Raw genomic sequence first — 14,030 nt, 5'->3', positions numbered from 1 at the left:
CCTTCCCCTGGCTCTGTTACTTCAGCATTTAAGACAAATATTAAAACAATCACAGATATTTTAGTGTGCATGAATACTTTGAAAAATAATAACTACTATGACATTACCTCTCTAACAAAATTAAGTCCTTAATGTTTGCTGATTAAAATTTCCTCACCTGTCACATTGCCTCTTAACAGATAGCTGCTGAGTTAGCAAATGGTGAAGAAATGAACCAAGTGCCTGGCAGCACCCTTTCCAAAGCATGATGCAGCAGAAGGGCCTTGCTTTCCAAAGCTTCAAAGATGGAGAGCCATCTCTTCAAGTACGACTTTATTTATCCAAATGAAATCCGAGAGGAAAACTCCTCCAAGTGTATTTATTTAACCACAGAAATGGTGATTCAACTTCCTTTTTTTTAAGATTTATTTATTTATTATGTATACAGCAGTCCTTCCATGTATGCTTGCATGCCAGAAGAGGGCACCAGATCCCATTATGGATGGCTATGAGCCACCATGTGGTTGCTGGGAATTGAACTCAGGGCCTCTGGAAGAGCAGTCAGTGCTCTTAACCTCTGAGCCATCTCTCCAGCCCCTCAACTTCCTTTTTTTTATTACTATAAGGATGTTCATAGCAAACTGATTCAAACTAGCTAAGCATTGGAAACAACCCAAATGTGTATCAGCCACTGAGTAGATAACCAAGCTGTTATATTCATACAATGTATTACTACTAAGCAATACGAAGAATGAAATACACAGTAATATGAATGAACATCACAAATATTATGATGATTAAAAGGGTACATACTTGGTTCCATCCACTTATAAAAAATTATAGAGCAGGCAAAATTATCAGAGTAATCATTGTATGTACGTGTGAGGATTGACTGGGCAGGGGTATGGCAGAACTTCTCGGAGTGATGGTAATTTTTTTTAGCAGCTTTGATTACAGGCATGTATAATTTCCAAATCTTGTTGAACTGTACACTTAAGATTTTTGCATGTTTCATATGCAAATTTTACTCACAAAAGAATACATATTTGGTGGCTATATACTGATGTTTGCTCTTTGTTTCTAAATGAATAGAAAAAAATAAGATGATCCAATGGAAAACAGAAGGAGGGTTGAATATAAGGACAGGAATGTGATAAAGCTGTACAAGATGTTAGTGGTAGAACCCAGGGTATTACAGCTACTTACAATTCTTCCAGCTCTGATAGTTGTTTGAAAGGTTTTCTAATGAAATGTGAGTTTGAAGAGATGGGAGGAAAGGAACGCTAGCCTGCTAGCACAGATGACCTGTTCCTTACATTCCTGCTAGCTGACTCTCCCAACTGAGATGATGAACTGACCTCCACTCCCGGTCCTTGTGTACACTGGTAGCTTCTTGGCCAGATCCACAAGGATCTGCTTCTGGATCTCAGGTCTCTCTTCATTTTCATAGCGTTCCTTGTCTGTATAGGACAAGTGGAACTGCAAGCAAAACAGGCAAGGATTTACTTTCTCAGGTTCCCAGAAAGGATTAAAAGCAACCATAACTACCTAAATGAAAATATTTATTATCTGTCCTTGAACTCTAAATACCAATTTGTCTTATACATTTCTTTGGCTAAGAATCTTATGAGATAGGTGGCATTCTTTTTTAAATAACAAAAACCCCAGAATGCTTAGACAAATTAAGTATCTTATTTATTGTTGCACTCAATCAACTTATAAGTAGCAAAGCTGGTCCTGAATGCACTAATGAAATTCCAATACTTACACGCTTTCCACTCCATTATACCATGTTTGACGGTATATACAGTTGTGTAATACATTGCTGCCAGGATTCCATCAATGAGTAGGCAGACTTATTGAGTGTCAATTGCTTTTTCATAGGTTCATAATGCTGATGACACTTGCAGGAAAGCTGGATGAAACGGCTTGTGATATTGCCTGCATAATTATAATTTTGCAAATGGGTAGAAATTTGGATACCCTCACTAGTTGGTACAGAATATTTTTTTTTGCCAATTTAATGCTATATTTTGCTAATCTTGCCTAAGAAAGCCCAATTATTTTTTCCAAGTAATATGGATCTGAAAACTTTTCTTTAGTCTACACAAAAGGGTAGACAGAGGTGAAAAAGGAAAGGCTCTATTGTGGGAATTTCCGGTTTAAACCTTATTATCATGAACATAAAATAGGAAATCACTTTGGAAAATTAGACATTCTTGATCTAAACTTTCACCCTATAAAATAAAGGAAATAATACATACTTCAGAAGATTGGTGCAAAATTGCTGGATAATAACAAGTAACTCAAAGTATCATTTAGAACTCCAATTATTAATTATTTAAATCTATTTGACATTCCAGTCATTTGAATTTTAATTCTTTTTTATTTTTAAAACAATCTTATTTTGCATACCAATCCCAGCTCCCTCTCCTTCCCATTCTTCCATTTCCCCCTACCCTCTTCCCACCCCACCCCCATCCATTCCTCAGAGAGGGTGAGGCCTCCCATGGGGAGTCAACAAAATCTGTCACATGACTTGAGGCAGGATCAAGGTACTATATTGTACCTACTGTGCTTTCACTCAGAACATTCACAGCTACTAGTGATAATGAACATCTATTCATGACTTCATTGGGCCATTTGGGTATTCTCTTGAAACACCTATTTGAGTATTTTGTTCACTACAATAATTAGGTTTTTAGTCAGTTTCCTTTGAGGATGAGGTCTCTCATGGGTTGGTCATGGTCCAGTGAAGGCCACACATGCAAGAATATATGAGTAACTTAAGCTATACTTGGTGGGTTTAATAAAGAGAGGAAATGAGTGAGTGGGTGGGTAGGTCAGGGATGATGGCTCTGGGAGGAATATGGGAGGTAGTAAATATGATCACACTTGTATGAAATTCACAAACAACTAACAAAAATGAAAAAAATCAGGATATTGTCACTTTATGCTGAATTGTGGCAATCTTTCATATATTATAGATTCTACTTTTTGTTGAATATTTTTCTAACAATCTGTACCTTTCTTTCAGTCCTTTTATGGTATAGTTTGAGGGACAGAAGATCTTGGTAAGAGTGTGGATTTATACATCCAGTTTGGAAAACTTATGTACGATTTCAAGTTAAATGCATGTCCACACTATGACCTAGCAATTCCACCCCTAGTTACATAGTCAACATAAATAAAAGTGTGTGAGTGAAACATGCATTTAAATATGCCAAAAGACATATACAAGAATGATCAGACTAGGTGTGTGCATGTACATACATACATATGCACACACACACACACACACACACACACACACACACACTAATAAATGTTAAAAAAAATAAAAAGTGAATTTAAAATAGACCCATACCCAGGGCGCATTTACTGCCATTCTCAATCAGAGTGAGAATTAAATGGCCTCCTGAGGATATGTGGAAAGGCATTTGAAGCTGTCACAATAAATATGGTACATTTATAAGCATTTAATTCTTAGCCCTGAGTTCTGCTGTGCACTAGGTAGATGCATCCTAATAAGAATGCCTTAAGTAAATATTATAAATTGATAAAAACAAAACCTCTTTATTTTGTTAAATACAATTATACTAACATGAAAATGCAAATTTTTTGATTTTCATTTAAATTTTGCTAATTGAACGTAGTGCCTTGTGGCGGTGCTTTAATCTTTGAGGTATACGGTGACTGTGACTTTCTCACGGGACCCTGCACTACTTGAAGGGCACAAGCAGAAGTTGTTTCCATTTAGATGTGATAAACACACTGTGTTCACTCAACAAATAGTTTAGAACAAGCTGTCTGGCAGAGAGCATATTTCTGGCACTAACTAAGCCTTATTAAGAATTATAAAGCAGCGAGCTAATAAGAGCATTCTGGATGAGACAACTAATGACAGATTGGAATGTTGTGATCATTACACAAATTAATATTGTGGCTATTAAGTAGACCCAAAGAACTCTCCTTCCCTTTTTTACAAATTGAAAATGATAAAGATGTAGTCATAAGCATTAGGCATTTGCAGTACTTGATTAAAACCTACCATTATTTCATCAAGTTTAGGTCTATAAAATTCTTAGCCACTTAGCCTTTCTACTGACCTAAAAGCTTTCATACATAACATGAAGGGGATACTTAATTTTTATTAAGCTAAAATTAATATAACATGGTATTTTATTTATAAGGTACATTTTATACTGCACAGTTTTGCAGAATTTAACTTATTCATGCTGTGGTGCAAACAAAACTACCTAGTTCCAAAACATTTAATCACTCCAAGAGGAAATCTTTTACTTACTAAGCTGTCATTTTTTTATTCCTTTATCTCTAGGCAGACTACAACCAGTATCTGCTGTATGGATCTCTGTCTATGAATTTGCCTTCAAAGCAGTATGGCCTTGGGTGTTTGGTGTCTTTCAATTACCATATTTCAAGGTACATCTGTTATATCATATGTCAGTACTGCATTCCCTTTTATGGCCAATGGTATTCTGGCATGTGTGCATATACAGTATACATACAGACATACTGATACACAAGGAAGACATACAATACTTCCTCCATCTATTTTTCCAAGGATGAATATTTGGGTCATTTCAATCTTTTGGCTATAGTGCTTACTGTTGCCATAAAGATTTGCAAATATGTATTTACTCGAATGCTCACTTTTAATTATTTTGAGTATATACCCATGAATGGAACTTTTGGGTCACATGGTAACTCCATATTTAACCTTATGAGGAAAAGTATAGGTATTTTGCATAGCAGATATACTGTTGTGGAATACTAGTTTAGGATGTGTTCCATTCATTTATGATGTGAATATTTGTCTAATGATGCAAAAATGTGCTGCATTCTTTTATGTTGCAATTGTTTAACTCTGTGAAGCTGTGTTACTTTGCCTATCTAAAACACCTGATTGTTCTAATAAAGAGCTTAATGGCCAATAGTCAGGCAGGAGAGGGATAGGTGGGGCTGCCAGTCAGAGAGAATAAGTAGAAGGAGAAATCTAGGATGGAAAGAAGAGTGAGTATCGAGACGAAGAGAAGGAAAAGAGGACACCAGGGGTCAGTCACACCGCCACACAGCCAGCCATGGACTAAGAAGGAAAGAAAGATATATAGAATAAAGAAAGGTAAAAATCCCAGAGTCAAAATGTAGTTAAAGAGAAACAGAATAATCTGAGTTACAAAAGCTGGCTAGAAACAAGTCAAGCTAAGGCCTGACATTCATAAGTAAGAATTAGTCTCCATGTATTATTTGGGAGCTGGGTAGCAAGCCCCCCAAGAGAAAAACAACCTAACTACAATCTACCATTTTATATTTCTAGTCAAATTTGGAAGAATTGTGAATTCTTTGCATTCTTACTAATATATGCTATCTTTCATTCATTCATCTGTTCATTCACTTAATGGTTTCCTTCTTGGTGGTTTTGGTGTCTAGATTTGTATTTCCTTAAATTAGTAGTGGTGCTCATGAACTTTTCATGTCCTTAACAGAAAATTGTATATATTATTTGGAGAGAAATAGCTAGTTAAGACCTTTCTGTATTTTACAATTGGGTTATCTTTAGTTGCTGAATTATAAGAATCTTTATGTATTCTGAGCACTGGATACAAGAGATGTATGAAAATACTTTCTTTAACACTTTGGGTGGTCTTCTTACTGTTTGGTTTATTTTCATTCTGCTAATTTTCTTGTCTTTCTTTTCCTTGATGTTTGGCTTTCTACTCTTCATTAAACAGTTCTCTAAAACATCAAAATAGATTATTGAGATGTTTATTCTTTTAAATGCGTTTCCAATCATAAATTTTCCTGCGAGCACTGCTTGATCACCTCCTACAATTTTTATTATGCCACGTCTCATTTTCATTACCCTCAAAGTATTTTTAATTTTTTCCTATAATTTCTTATTCAATCCATTGGTTCAGAGTATACTTAATGGTCAATGTGCAGAAAATAAGAGACTGCAGAATTCCCAGCCCTAAATGAACATCTATATTACACCCTCATCTCCCAAGGCTCAGGAGTCACTGAAGAAGAGGGCACAGAAAGACTGTAAGAGCCTGTGTATAAGGGGATACACACATTAAAGCAGCAATCTCACACACTCAACAGGGTCACTGCACAAATGAACTCACAGCTCTTCTGGTGGCATACACAAGACTGTGAAATCTCAAGACAGACAAAATCCCAGCCTGGAGAAAGGAGTGCAGTAAGAAGTCCTATCTGCAGCTGAGGAGATATTGGTAACCGATAGCTTCTAAGAGGGGGAAATCAGTTGTATGTAAGGGTGTGGCCGTTGGTAGGTTGAATACCTTCTAGTGAACACTCAAACACTAAGGAGTAGTACATGGGTAGCACAAATGGACCGGATGGCTTTTTTTTAAGTATGGGAGAGTATGAGGACACAAAGTTGGGTGGATAGGGGAAGGGGGAAGGGTCCGGGAGGTGCTGGGGTGGGAGTGAATACACTCAAAATGCAGTATATGGAATAGTCCAAGAATTAATAAAATTAATCATTCCCCCACACTTGTGAATTTGTAGCTTTATCTTATTAATTTCTAGCTTTATCCCACTGGACTTAGAGAAAATACTTGGTATGGTTTCAATGTTTTAAATATATGAACTTCTTTGGTGGGCCAACAGATTGTCTATACTGGAAAATGTTCAATATGCAACTTGGAACAATGTATATTCTGCTATTTGGGGGGGGGGGTAGATTGCTTTATATGTATACTCCCAGGTTCTTCATTTACTTTTGATCTTCTACTTGTTCTATATACGACTGAAAATGTAGAATTGATGTCTTTCTAACTATGACTGCAGAACAGAATTTTCCCAGGTTTTGCTTCTATTTTTCAGGTTCATTTTAAAAATAGCTTTAACATATTGGTGAACTGACTCTTTAAAATTTTTGTGAGGCGGGAGATCGAATTCAACAACCTGCTAGTCAAATGCTCTACCACAGACCCATATTTAGCACATTGACCCATTTATCAATATATATCGTATTTCTTTTTCTCTTATGTTTGACTTAACTCTGTTAGAAATATTTGTGTTGTGATGGATCACTGAGCCTCACAGATACACTGATTTTCTGAGCAACAATCCCAGTCCCTCTCTTCCCTCCTTCCCTGCCTTTCTTTCCTATGTAGTCTCATGTTTGAAATTAACATAGATACCCTTGCTTTTTTTGATTAATATTTGCTTATATTTTTCTAATCATTTATTGTGAACCTGTTTATGGTAACTCTATTATAGATAGAACAAATATATTTTAACTAGACTGAAATCATGTATACATAATATATATGATACATATCATATACATATATATGATCTGATATCAATCTAGTTAATCTCAGGCTTTTATAATATATTTTCTTGAAATGGTCTCATTATGTAGCTCTAGCCATGGAACTCTCTATGTAGTGTATGCTGGACCCAAGTTCACAGACATATACCTACCTATGCTTTAGAGTACTGGTATTAAAGGTGTGTTCCATAATATTTTAAGTGTTATTTATTATTGTTTAAGATAAAAGTCTTACTCTATATCCCAGGCTGGCCTCAAATTTGTGGCAATACTCCTAACTCAGCCTCTAGAATTCTGGGATTACAAGATAAGTGACCATGTCCAGAAATTTCAGTCTTTTAAATGGACAAATTAATGCATTTATATTTTAAGTATTTTGTAGAAAAGATACTAGCCATTTTGGCCCATTATTTTCTTTCTGTGTTACTATCTTTCTCTGGGCTTTAAATTTTTTCTTTTGTATTACTTTGGCCATGTAGGAGATACTATAAAATAATATTTTTCCTGTGTTAATAGTTTTGGTAAGCTCTCTCCCATTGTTTTTTTTCTACTTCCAAATCTAATTTGTTTTAAAGCAGTTACAGACAATAAATGCCTAAGGTAACCACTTTTCTGAATTCTTTCAAATACTGCAAGAAAAAAAGTGGATTCAAGGTAACACAGCTAAAATGGGTTGGATTAACTATTGAATTTTTATTAGCATTGCCCCTTCTAGTTTCTTGCTGAGTACTATTTTAAAATAATACAGTTTCTTTTTCTTTCTTTCTTTCTTTCTTTCTTTCTTTCTTTTTCCTTTTTTTTTTCAACACAGGGTTTCTCTGTAGCTTTGGAGCCTGTCCTGGAACTCGCTCTATAGACCGGGCTGGCCTTGAACTCACAGAAACTCACCTATCTCTACCTCCCGAGTGCTGGGATTAAAGGCATGAGCCACCACCGCCCGGAAAAATAATACAATTTCATAGAACTGAACTAGATGAGGTCTCAAAATCAAAGTGGCAGAGACAAATCCCAGGTTTCTTGCTAACCCCATAATGGCTCCCTCAATCAAGATATCTCTTTCCTTGCTCTCATATCTGTCCTTCCTCCATGATCAACCTAGATAGTAGGGAGGGCCTTGTACTTACTACAGGGCATGGTGCCTTGTCCTCTCTTAGGATTGGAGGGGAAGGGGCGGAAGGGTGTGTGGAGGGAGTGGAGGAGGGGAGGGAGTGGGAATTTGGAGTGGTATTTTTTAAAGTAATAAAATAATTAAAAAATCAAAGCAGCTTCTTGTTTTAATAAGATTTCCACTGCAGATAGTGGTATCCTAGTCTTAAAGATACCCAAGTCTGGTGAATTCACAAACTCCTTCAATAGCCAATTCTACCCTTAATTCCTCTGAATGAATCCCTTATAGCTTTCCCTTAGCTGGGCTAGGTGGTATGCCACTATAGTCCTGGCTATTCAGGAGAGGTGAGACAGGGTCTCTGGAGGTTAGGAGTTCAAGGCCAGCTTGGGCAACACAGTGGAACCTTACATGAAAAAAACAAAGACAAAACAGCCTGAGTTTCTTTTAACGGAAGGTTTTTTTTCTCCTTTTGTCTTGTTCATGTTTTGTTGTTATCTTTAGATTCTTTTGTTCTTAACTTTGTGAAGCAACAAATCCTCTTACCTTCTGGTTTGGCTGCTGTGGGAGTGTGAAGATAGACTTCCAGTAGGTCCATGCAAAGAACACAAAAATGGCATGATAGAGTAGGAGGTAGATAACTGAAATTCAAACAAAGTTTAAACTTGTAATCCATCTTCAGAGTTCAAAAGAATAAAACTAAGCGACAAATGTCTATCTTTTTCTCCTATTATATACTCCGTAGTTTTATTATGAAATGTTGATTGCTACCATTTTCCCATGCAGAGATAAGAATATATGCAAAACACCAAATTTTGTACCAGAGATTTTCTGGAAATTATATCCTTTTAAAGCTGTCATGTGATTCTTCGAGTAAAGAGAGGAACTGGCCTTTGTGACAATATATGAGATGCTATTTTAGCCAGTTGTCATTATGTCTGTCACCATGGGTGCTAAAATACTACGATACAATTTGCACTTCATTAGAGTTTACAATATGCTTTTTCAAAAAAATTTAATTAAGCATGCGCGTGCTTATGTGCGTGTGTGTGTGTGTGTGTGTGTGTGTGTGTGCATGCTACAGTGCACATGTGGCATTCAGAGGACAACTTGTGAGAGTCAGTCCTCTCCTTCTGCATATGGGTTCCAGGGATAGAATGCAGTCCATCAACCTTGTCTGGCAGCACCTTTACACACTGAAGCCCAAAGCAGACTTTAATATGTCACCTTATTTTCTCAGTAACATTGTTGAGAAAGATAATGGCAGAAGGCAGGTTATTATCTGTCAAAGATAGATAGTTCGTTAATCAAGGACACACAGCCTGTAATGTAGTCTGGCATTAAATAAAGGACTACTGACTCTAAGCCCAAAGTCATTTTCAGTAGTTTCACTGACTACACAGTTAGAAAGCATAAGCTGTGCCTCTAAACCAGATGAACGCATGACTGCCCATCTTCTCATACTTTTTGCCTTTTATACAGCTCAGTATTGGTATTCTCCACCGAGCTGGTTATAAGACGGAAAGTCACTTCAGTGTTTCATTCCAAGCCCTTGAATGGCATGGTCTTAATTCAGTCCATTAAAGAGACTCAAGAGAATGAAATAATTCAAGACCTAATTAGCAAGGTTCAGCCTCTCATTTAGCTACGCTTTCAGTCCCAGTCTCTTAATACAAGACCATTTAGGTGGGAGATGATGAAATCTCATTTTAAAATTCCAGAAACACAGAGTAAAAGACAAATGTGTACTCCACATATGCATCTCACTTCTCGCCTGTTCATGTCAATGATGTGAATTATTCTAGATTTTCTCATGTTTAAATATTTATATAAATACATGCACACAATAAACATATCATCTCTACAACATCTAAAATTTAACTGTCTTTTTGTGAAATGTTAAAGTTCATACATTTTGAAATTTGAGGTAGAGAAAATTATATAGTGAAATCTCCCGTCTTTTTCAGTTACAGTCTATGTCAACAACCAATGTTATAAGCCATGACCTCAGATTTTATATTTCTAAAATAACCCAGTGTACTTTGCCATACACAGAGAAGCAGGCTGTACATAGTGTTTTGCAACATATTTCTTTTTTACTTCATTTGGAAATCATTTCACATTATATAACTTGAAAAGAGTGCACTTTCTCTTTCCTAAATAAGTCTCAGTGAAGTGACCAGCCCTAAATGAGACCCTATATCATTTTCCCCTTTTTGCCAAGGCTGAGGGACTGGCATGGGGGGGGGGTGCAGAAAGATTTTAAGAGTCAAAGTTGGGGAGGATGTCTCCAAAATATTGTTTTCTGGACACAGAAAACTGTTGAATATAAGAACTCACAGAGGCTGCAACTGCATAAGACAGGCACAAGATTAAGCCATCCAAAATCCCAGCATGTACCGAGGAGAGGCCCAACAGGTCCCACCACTTAGCTGAGGGGCTACTGGCAGTTGGTGGCTGCTGAAGGAGCAAAAGTCAATTTTCTTTAGGAATGTGGTCCTTGATAGACGTGTTCATGTTCCAATGGGTGACCCTACACTCATGAGCACCCAGGTAGTAAAGATTATACTCAGCTTTTTTAAAAGAGTATATGAAGATGGAAGGAAAGATTGGAAAGTGGTATAAAAAGTTGGAATGGGAGGCAGATTTTATCGAAATACATTGTATTCATTATAAAATTCTCAAGAAATAAAAAGTTGCATGGATTCTGTTGCAAAGATATCCTATATAATCTACTGAACCACAGTGTCTTTATTATAAATTTGAATTTTGCTTTCTCTTGCTAGTACAAATAGTGATTCCATTAATATTTTATATACATGTTATCTGCATATGTATAAAGAACATCTATAAAATTAATAAGATGTTAGTGATGCACACCTTTACTTGGGAAGCAGAAGCAGGTGGATCTCTGAGGTTGAGGCTAGTTTGAGGTCTACAGAGTGAGTTCCAGGACAGCCAAGGATACACAGAGAAACCCTGTCTCAAAAATCAAAACAACAAAAAAATTTGTAGAATCAATTTCCTCATTTGGAATTGTCAGGTCAAAAGATATGCCTCTTTCTTATTGTTTCTTTTATTGTTGATATTATAATATATTTACATTTCCCCCTTCCCTTTTCTCCCTCCAAACCATATACCCTTCCTGGCTCTCATTCAAATTCATGTCCTCTCTTTCATTAATTGTTGCTACATGCATGTATTAGTAAAACTTAAAAATTTATTTACATTCTTATCACTAATAAATAAGAGTATTTCTTTCTCCACAGTATAGCTTTTGTAAAGAATTAACACATTTTTTAAAATCCAGCTAATACTTCAAAATATTCTCTTTAACATGTTATTCTTTGCCATTATGGTTTTGTTTCTATCTTAGTGAGAAGGGATGCATTCATTCATGTTAATTCAGAATGGAATCAGAGTATGGAATCCTTGGTTTCAAAGACATCAGAATAAGATAATTTTATGTTTATATTGTCACCATGAACTTCAATGGTAATGAGATTAAACCAGTTTGGTTACATGAACAGATGAAAGTATTCTAAGGGTATTTATCGTATCTTTTATTTCAAATGATTGAGATGGAAAATGTGGCACTTTATCTTGGTCCAAGTTCTATTACACATTAACACTTGGCTTAGCTACGGAATTGGAAACAGCTGCATCTCATTCCTCTATCAAAGGATTAATATGGTGTGGATTCTTTTTGATAGATAGAAAATAAGAGATTGTGAGGCTTAATAACAAAGACACAGTTATTCAGTAGATTGATAAAATAGGGACTATTCTGTATATTTTGTAACAATCTTAGAGAGTTGGAGGAGACTATAGCAACCATCTAGTTCAGCCTCCTCAATTAGATATGTAACTGAGATCCAGAGAAGGTAAGTGATTCAATCAAGGTTACCCATGGAGGGTATGGAAGCAATGGAATCAGAATTGGGGTTTCCTCACTTCCAGTCCAGAGCTCCATGCTTAGAGCAGTAAATATCAAATTAGCAGTGTGCAAGGTGGTTGAGATGGCCCAGTGGGTAAAGGCATCTATCAAGTCTAATGCCTTGAACTGTATCCTCGAGACCTAGGTGACAGAGGAAGAGAACCAACTCCTACAGGCTTTCTTCTAATATCCACATTCTCAGTATGACACATGTGCGTGAGTGCATGCATGTGTGCGTGAGTGCATGCATGTGTGTGTGTGCACGCACACACACTACATTAAAATACCTAACAAAAATTCAGCATATATGCTTTACCAAAGACTGAACCAGTGTCTGAATTATAAAGTGCAAGAATTTAGCAACCCACCCTTAGATCATTCTGAAGAACTAGGGGGACACTGCCTTTAGGCCATCTAGTTGTCCAGCCTACCATTTCAAGGAGAAAGATTGCTCCAGATACCTGGCAGACGATAACTTCATCTCTGCCGGTGCTTTGAAGTGACTCTTGTTGAAATACAGAGAGAACTCACGAGTCTTACCTTTATGCATCCCTCTGTGCAGACAATGCTCCTGAGCTCTGCTCTCGAGTATGTGCCAGTCTGGTTCTTTCTGCATTAAAAACATGCAGCATATTTCTCTCTCGTACCCCTCTCTCTTTGGCTATTCCTTGAGACAAGTTCTCACAGGTAGTTCAAGCTGGTCTGAAACTCACTACATAGCTAAGAGTGGTCTTGAACTCTTGGCAATTTTCCTGCCTCACCCTCCTAAGTGTTGGAATTACAGACACAAGTCGCCACAGCTGGTAGGCGTACTTTTGTATAATGAATTTTTGTGTCTAGAATACCCATCCTTGTAAACCACAGGGACACTGAATCTTTTAAAAATATGATTGCTTCAGGGGGGTTTCAAATCACTAGAGAAATCAAATAGCTTATGAACAACCCTGAGCTGTCACTTCGCACTGACATTGAAATGAAATGGGAAAACGTCTTTTATTCCTTCAGAAAACAGGCACAGTGCAGTCCTTCACTTATCTGGCAGTGATTAATTGTAGGGCATCAGAAGCTACTGGAGTTAGGGTTACAGCATGAAAAACCAAAGTCTTTCAAGTGCTGTTTTTTCTTTCCTTTCATCAGATGCAGAAGTTTGCAAGATGACCAGGCAGTGGCCAAATGCCAAGGGAAAAATTCCTTTAAGCATGCAGTTGTTCTGCATTTCATCACTGTGTTGTAATGTGAAAAGCCCATTATGGGAACAGCTTCTGAAATGAGAATGACTGCTTAAGCACTTTCCCTAAAATAATGCTTCATAAACACCTTAATAAAAATTATGGAAGCTAAAATTGCATGCTGGAAATAGCATTAAAAAGTTATTATTAGCAACATCTTTGGACAGTAGGCTGCCTGATCTGTTCTGCTCTTAGGAGGTAGTGGGAAGTGTGTGTGTGTGTGTGTGTGTGTGTGTGTGTGTGTGTGTGTTGTGTGTGTGTTTGTGTCAGGGGTGGAGACTTGTGCAGACATTCTTGTATGCTTAAAAATGGATGGCATAGACAGTCGTGAATGCAGCAATATGAGAAGCAAGGTGAGAAAGTAAAGCAGCCTCCCTCCACATTCTCAGACACACAAATGCCAAAGCTGTTACCGTGGCAATTATCTAACATACCTTTTCTTTTTTCTTCTTT

General features: G+C 36.8%; 1 protein-coding gene across 1 annotated transcript in view; it reads right to left on the bottom strand.

Moving 5' to 3' along the window:
• Window positions 1-14,030, bottom strand: part of LOC121442858 (palmitoyltransferase ZDHHC15-like) — a 122,230-nt gene that overhangs the window by 66,490 nt on the left and 41,710 nt on the right. The window contains exons 3-4 of the mRNA XM_041644510.1: window positions 8,958-9,052; window positions 1,338-1,458 (exon numbers count right to left, since the gene is read on the bottom strand). Of these exons, the coding sequence (XP_041500444.1) occupies window positions 1,338-1,458; window positions 8,958-9,052 (216 nt within the window). The remainder of the gene's footprint in view (window positions 1-1,337; window positions 1,459-8,957; window positions 9,053-14,030) is intronic.

Source organism: Microtus oregoni, unplaced genomic scaffold (assembly GCF_018167655.1).
Source record: "Microtus oregoni isolate MIOR12 unplaced genomic scaffold, Mior012 000097F_ref0000449, whole genome shotgun sequence".
Classification (NCBI taxonomy): Eukaryota; Metazoa; Chordata; class Mammalia; order Rodentia; family Cricetidae; genus Microtus; species Microtus oregoni.
Note: the sequence above shows the minus strand (reverse complement) of the source record. Positions and strands in the feature narration are given on the sequence as shown.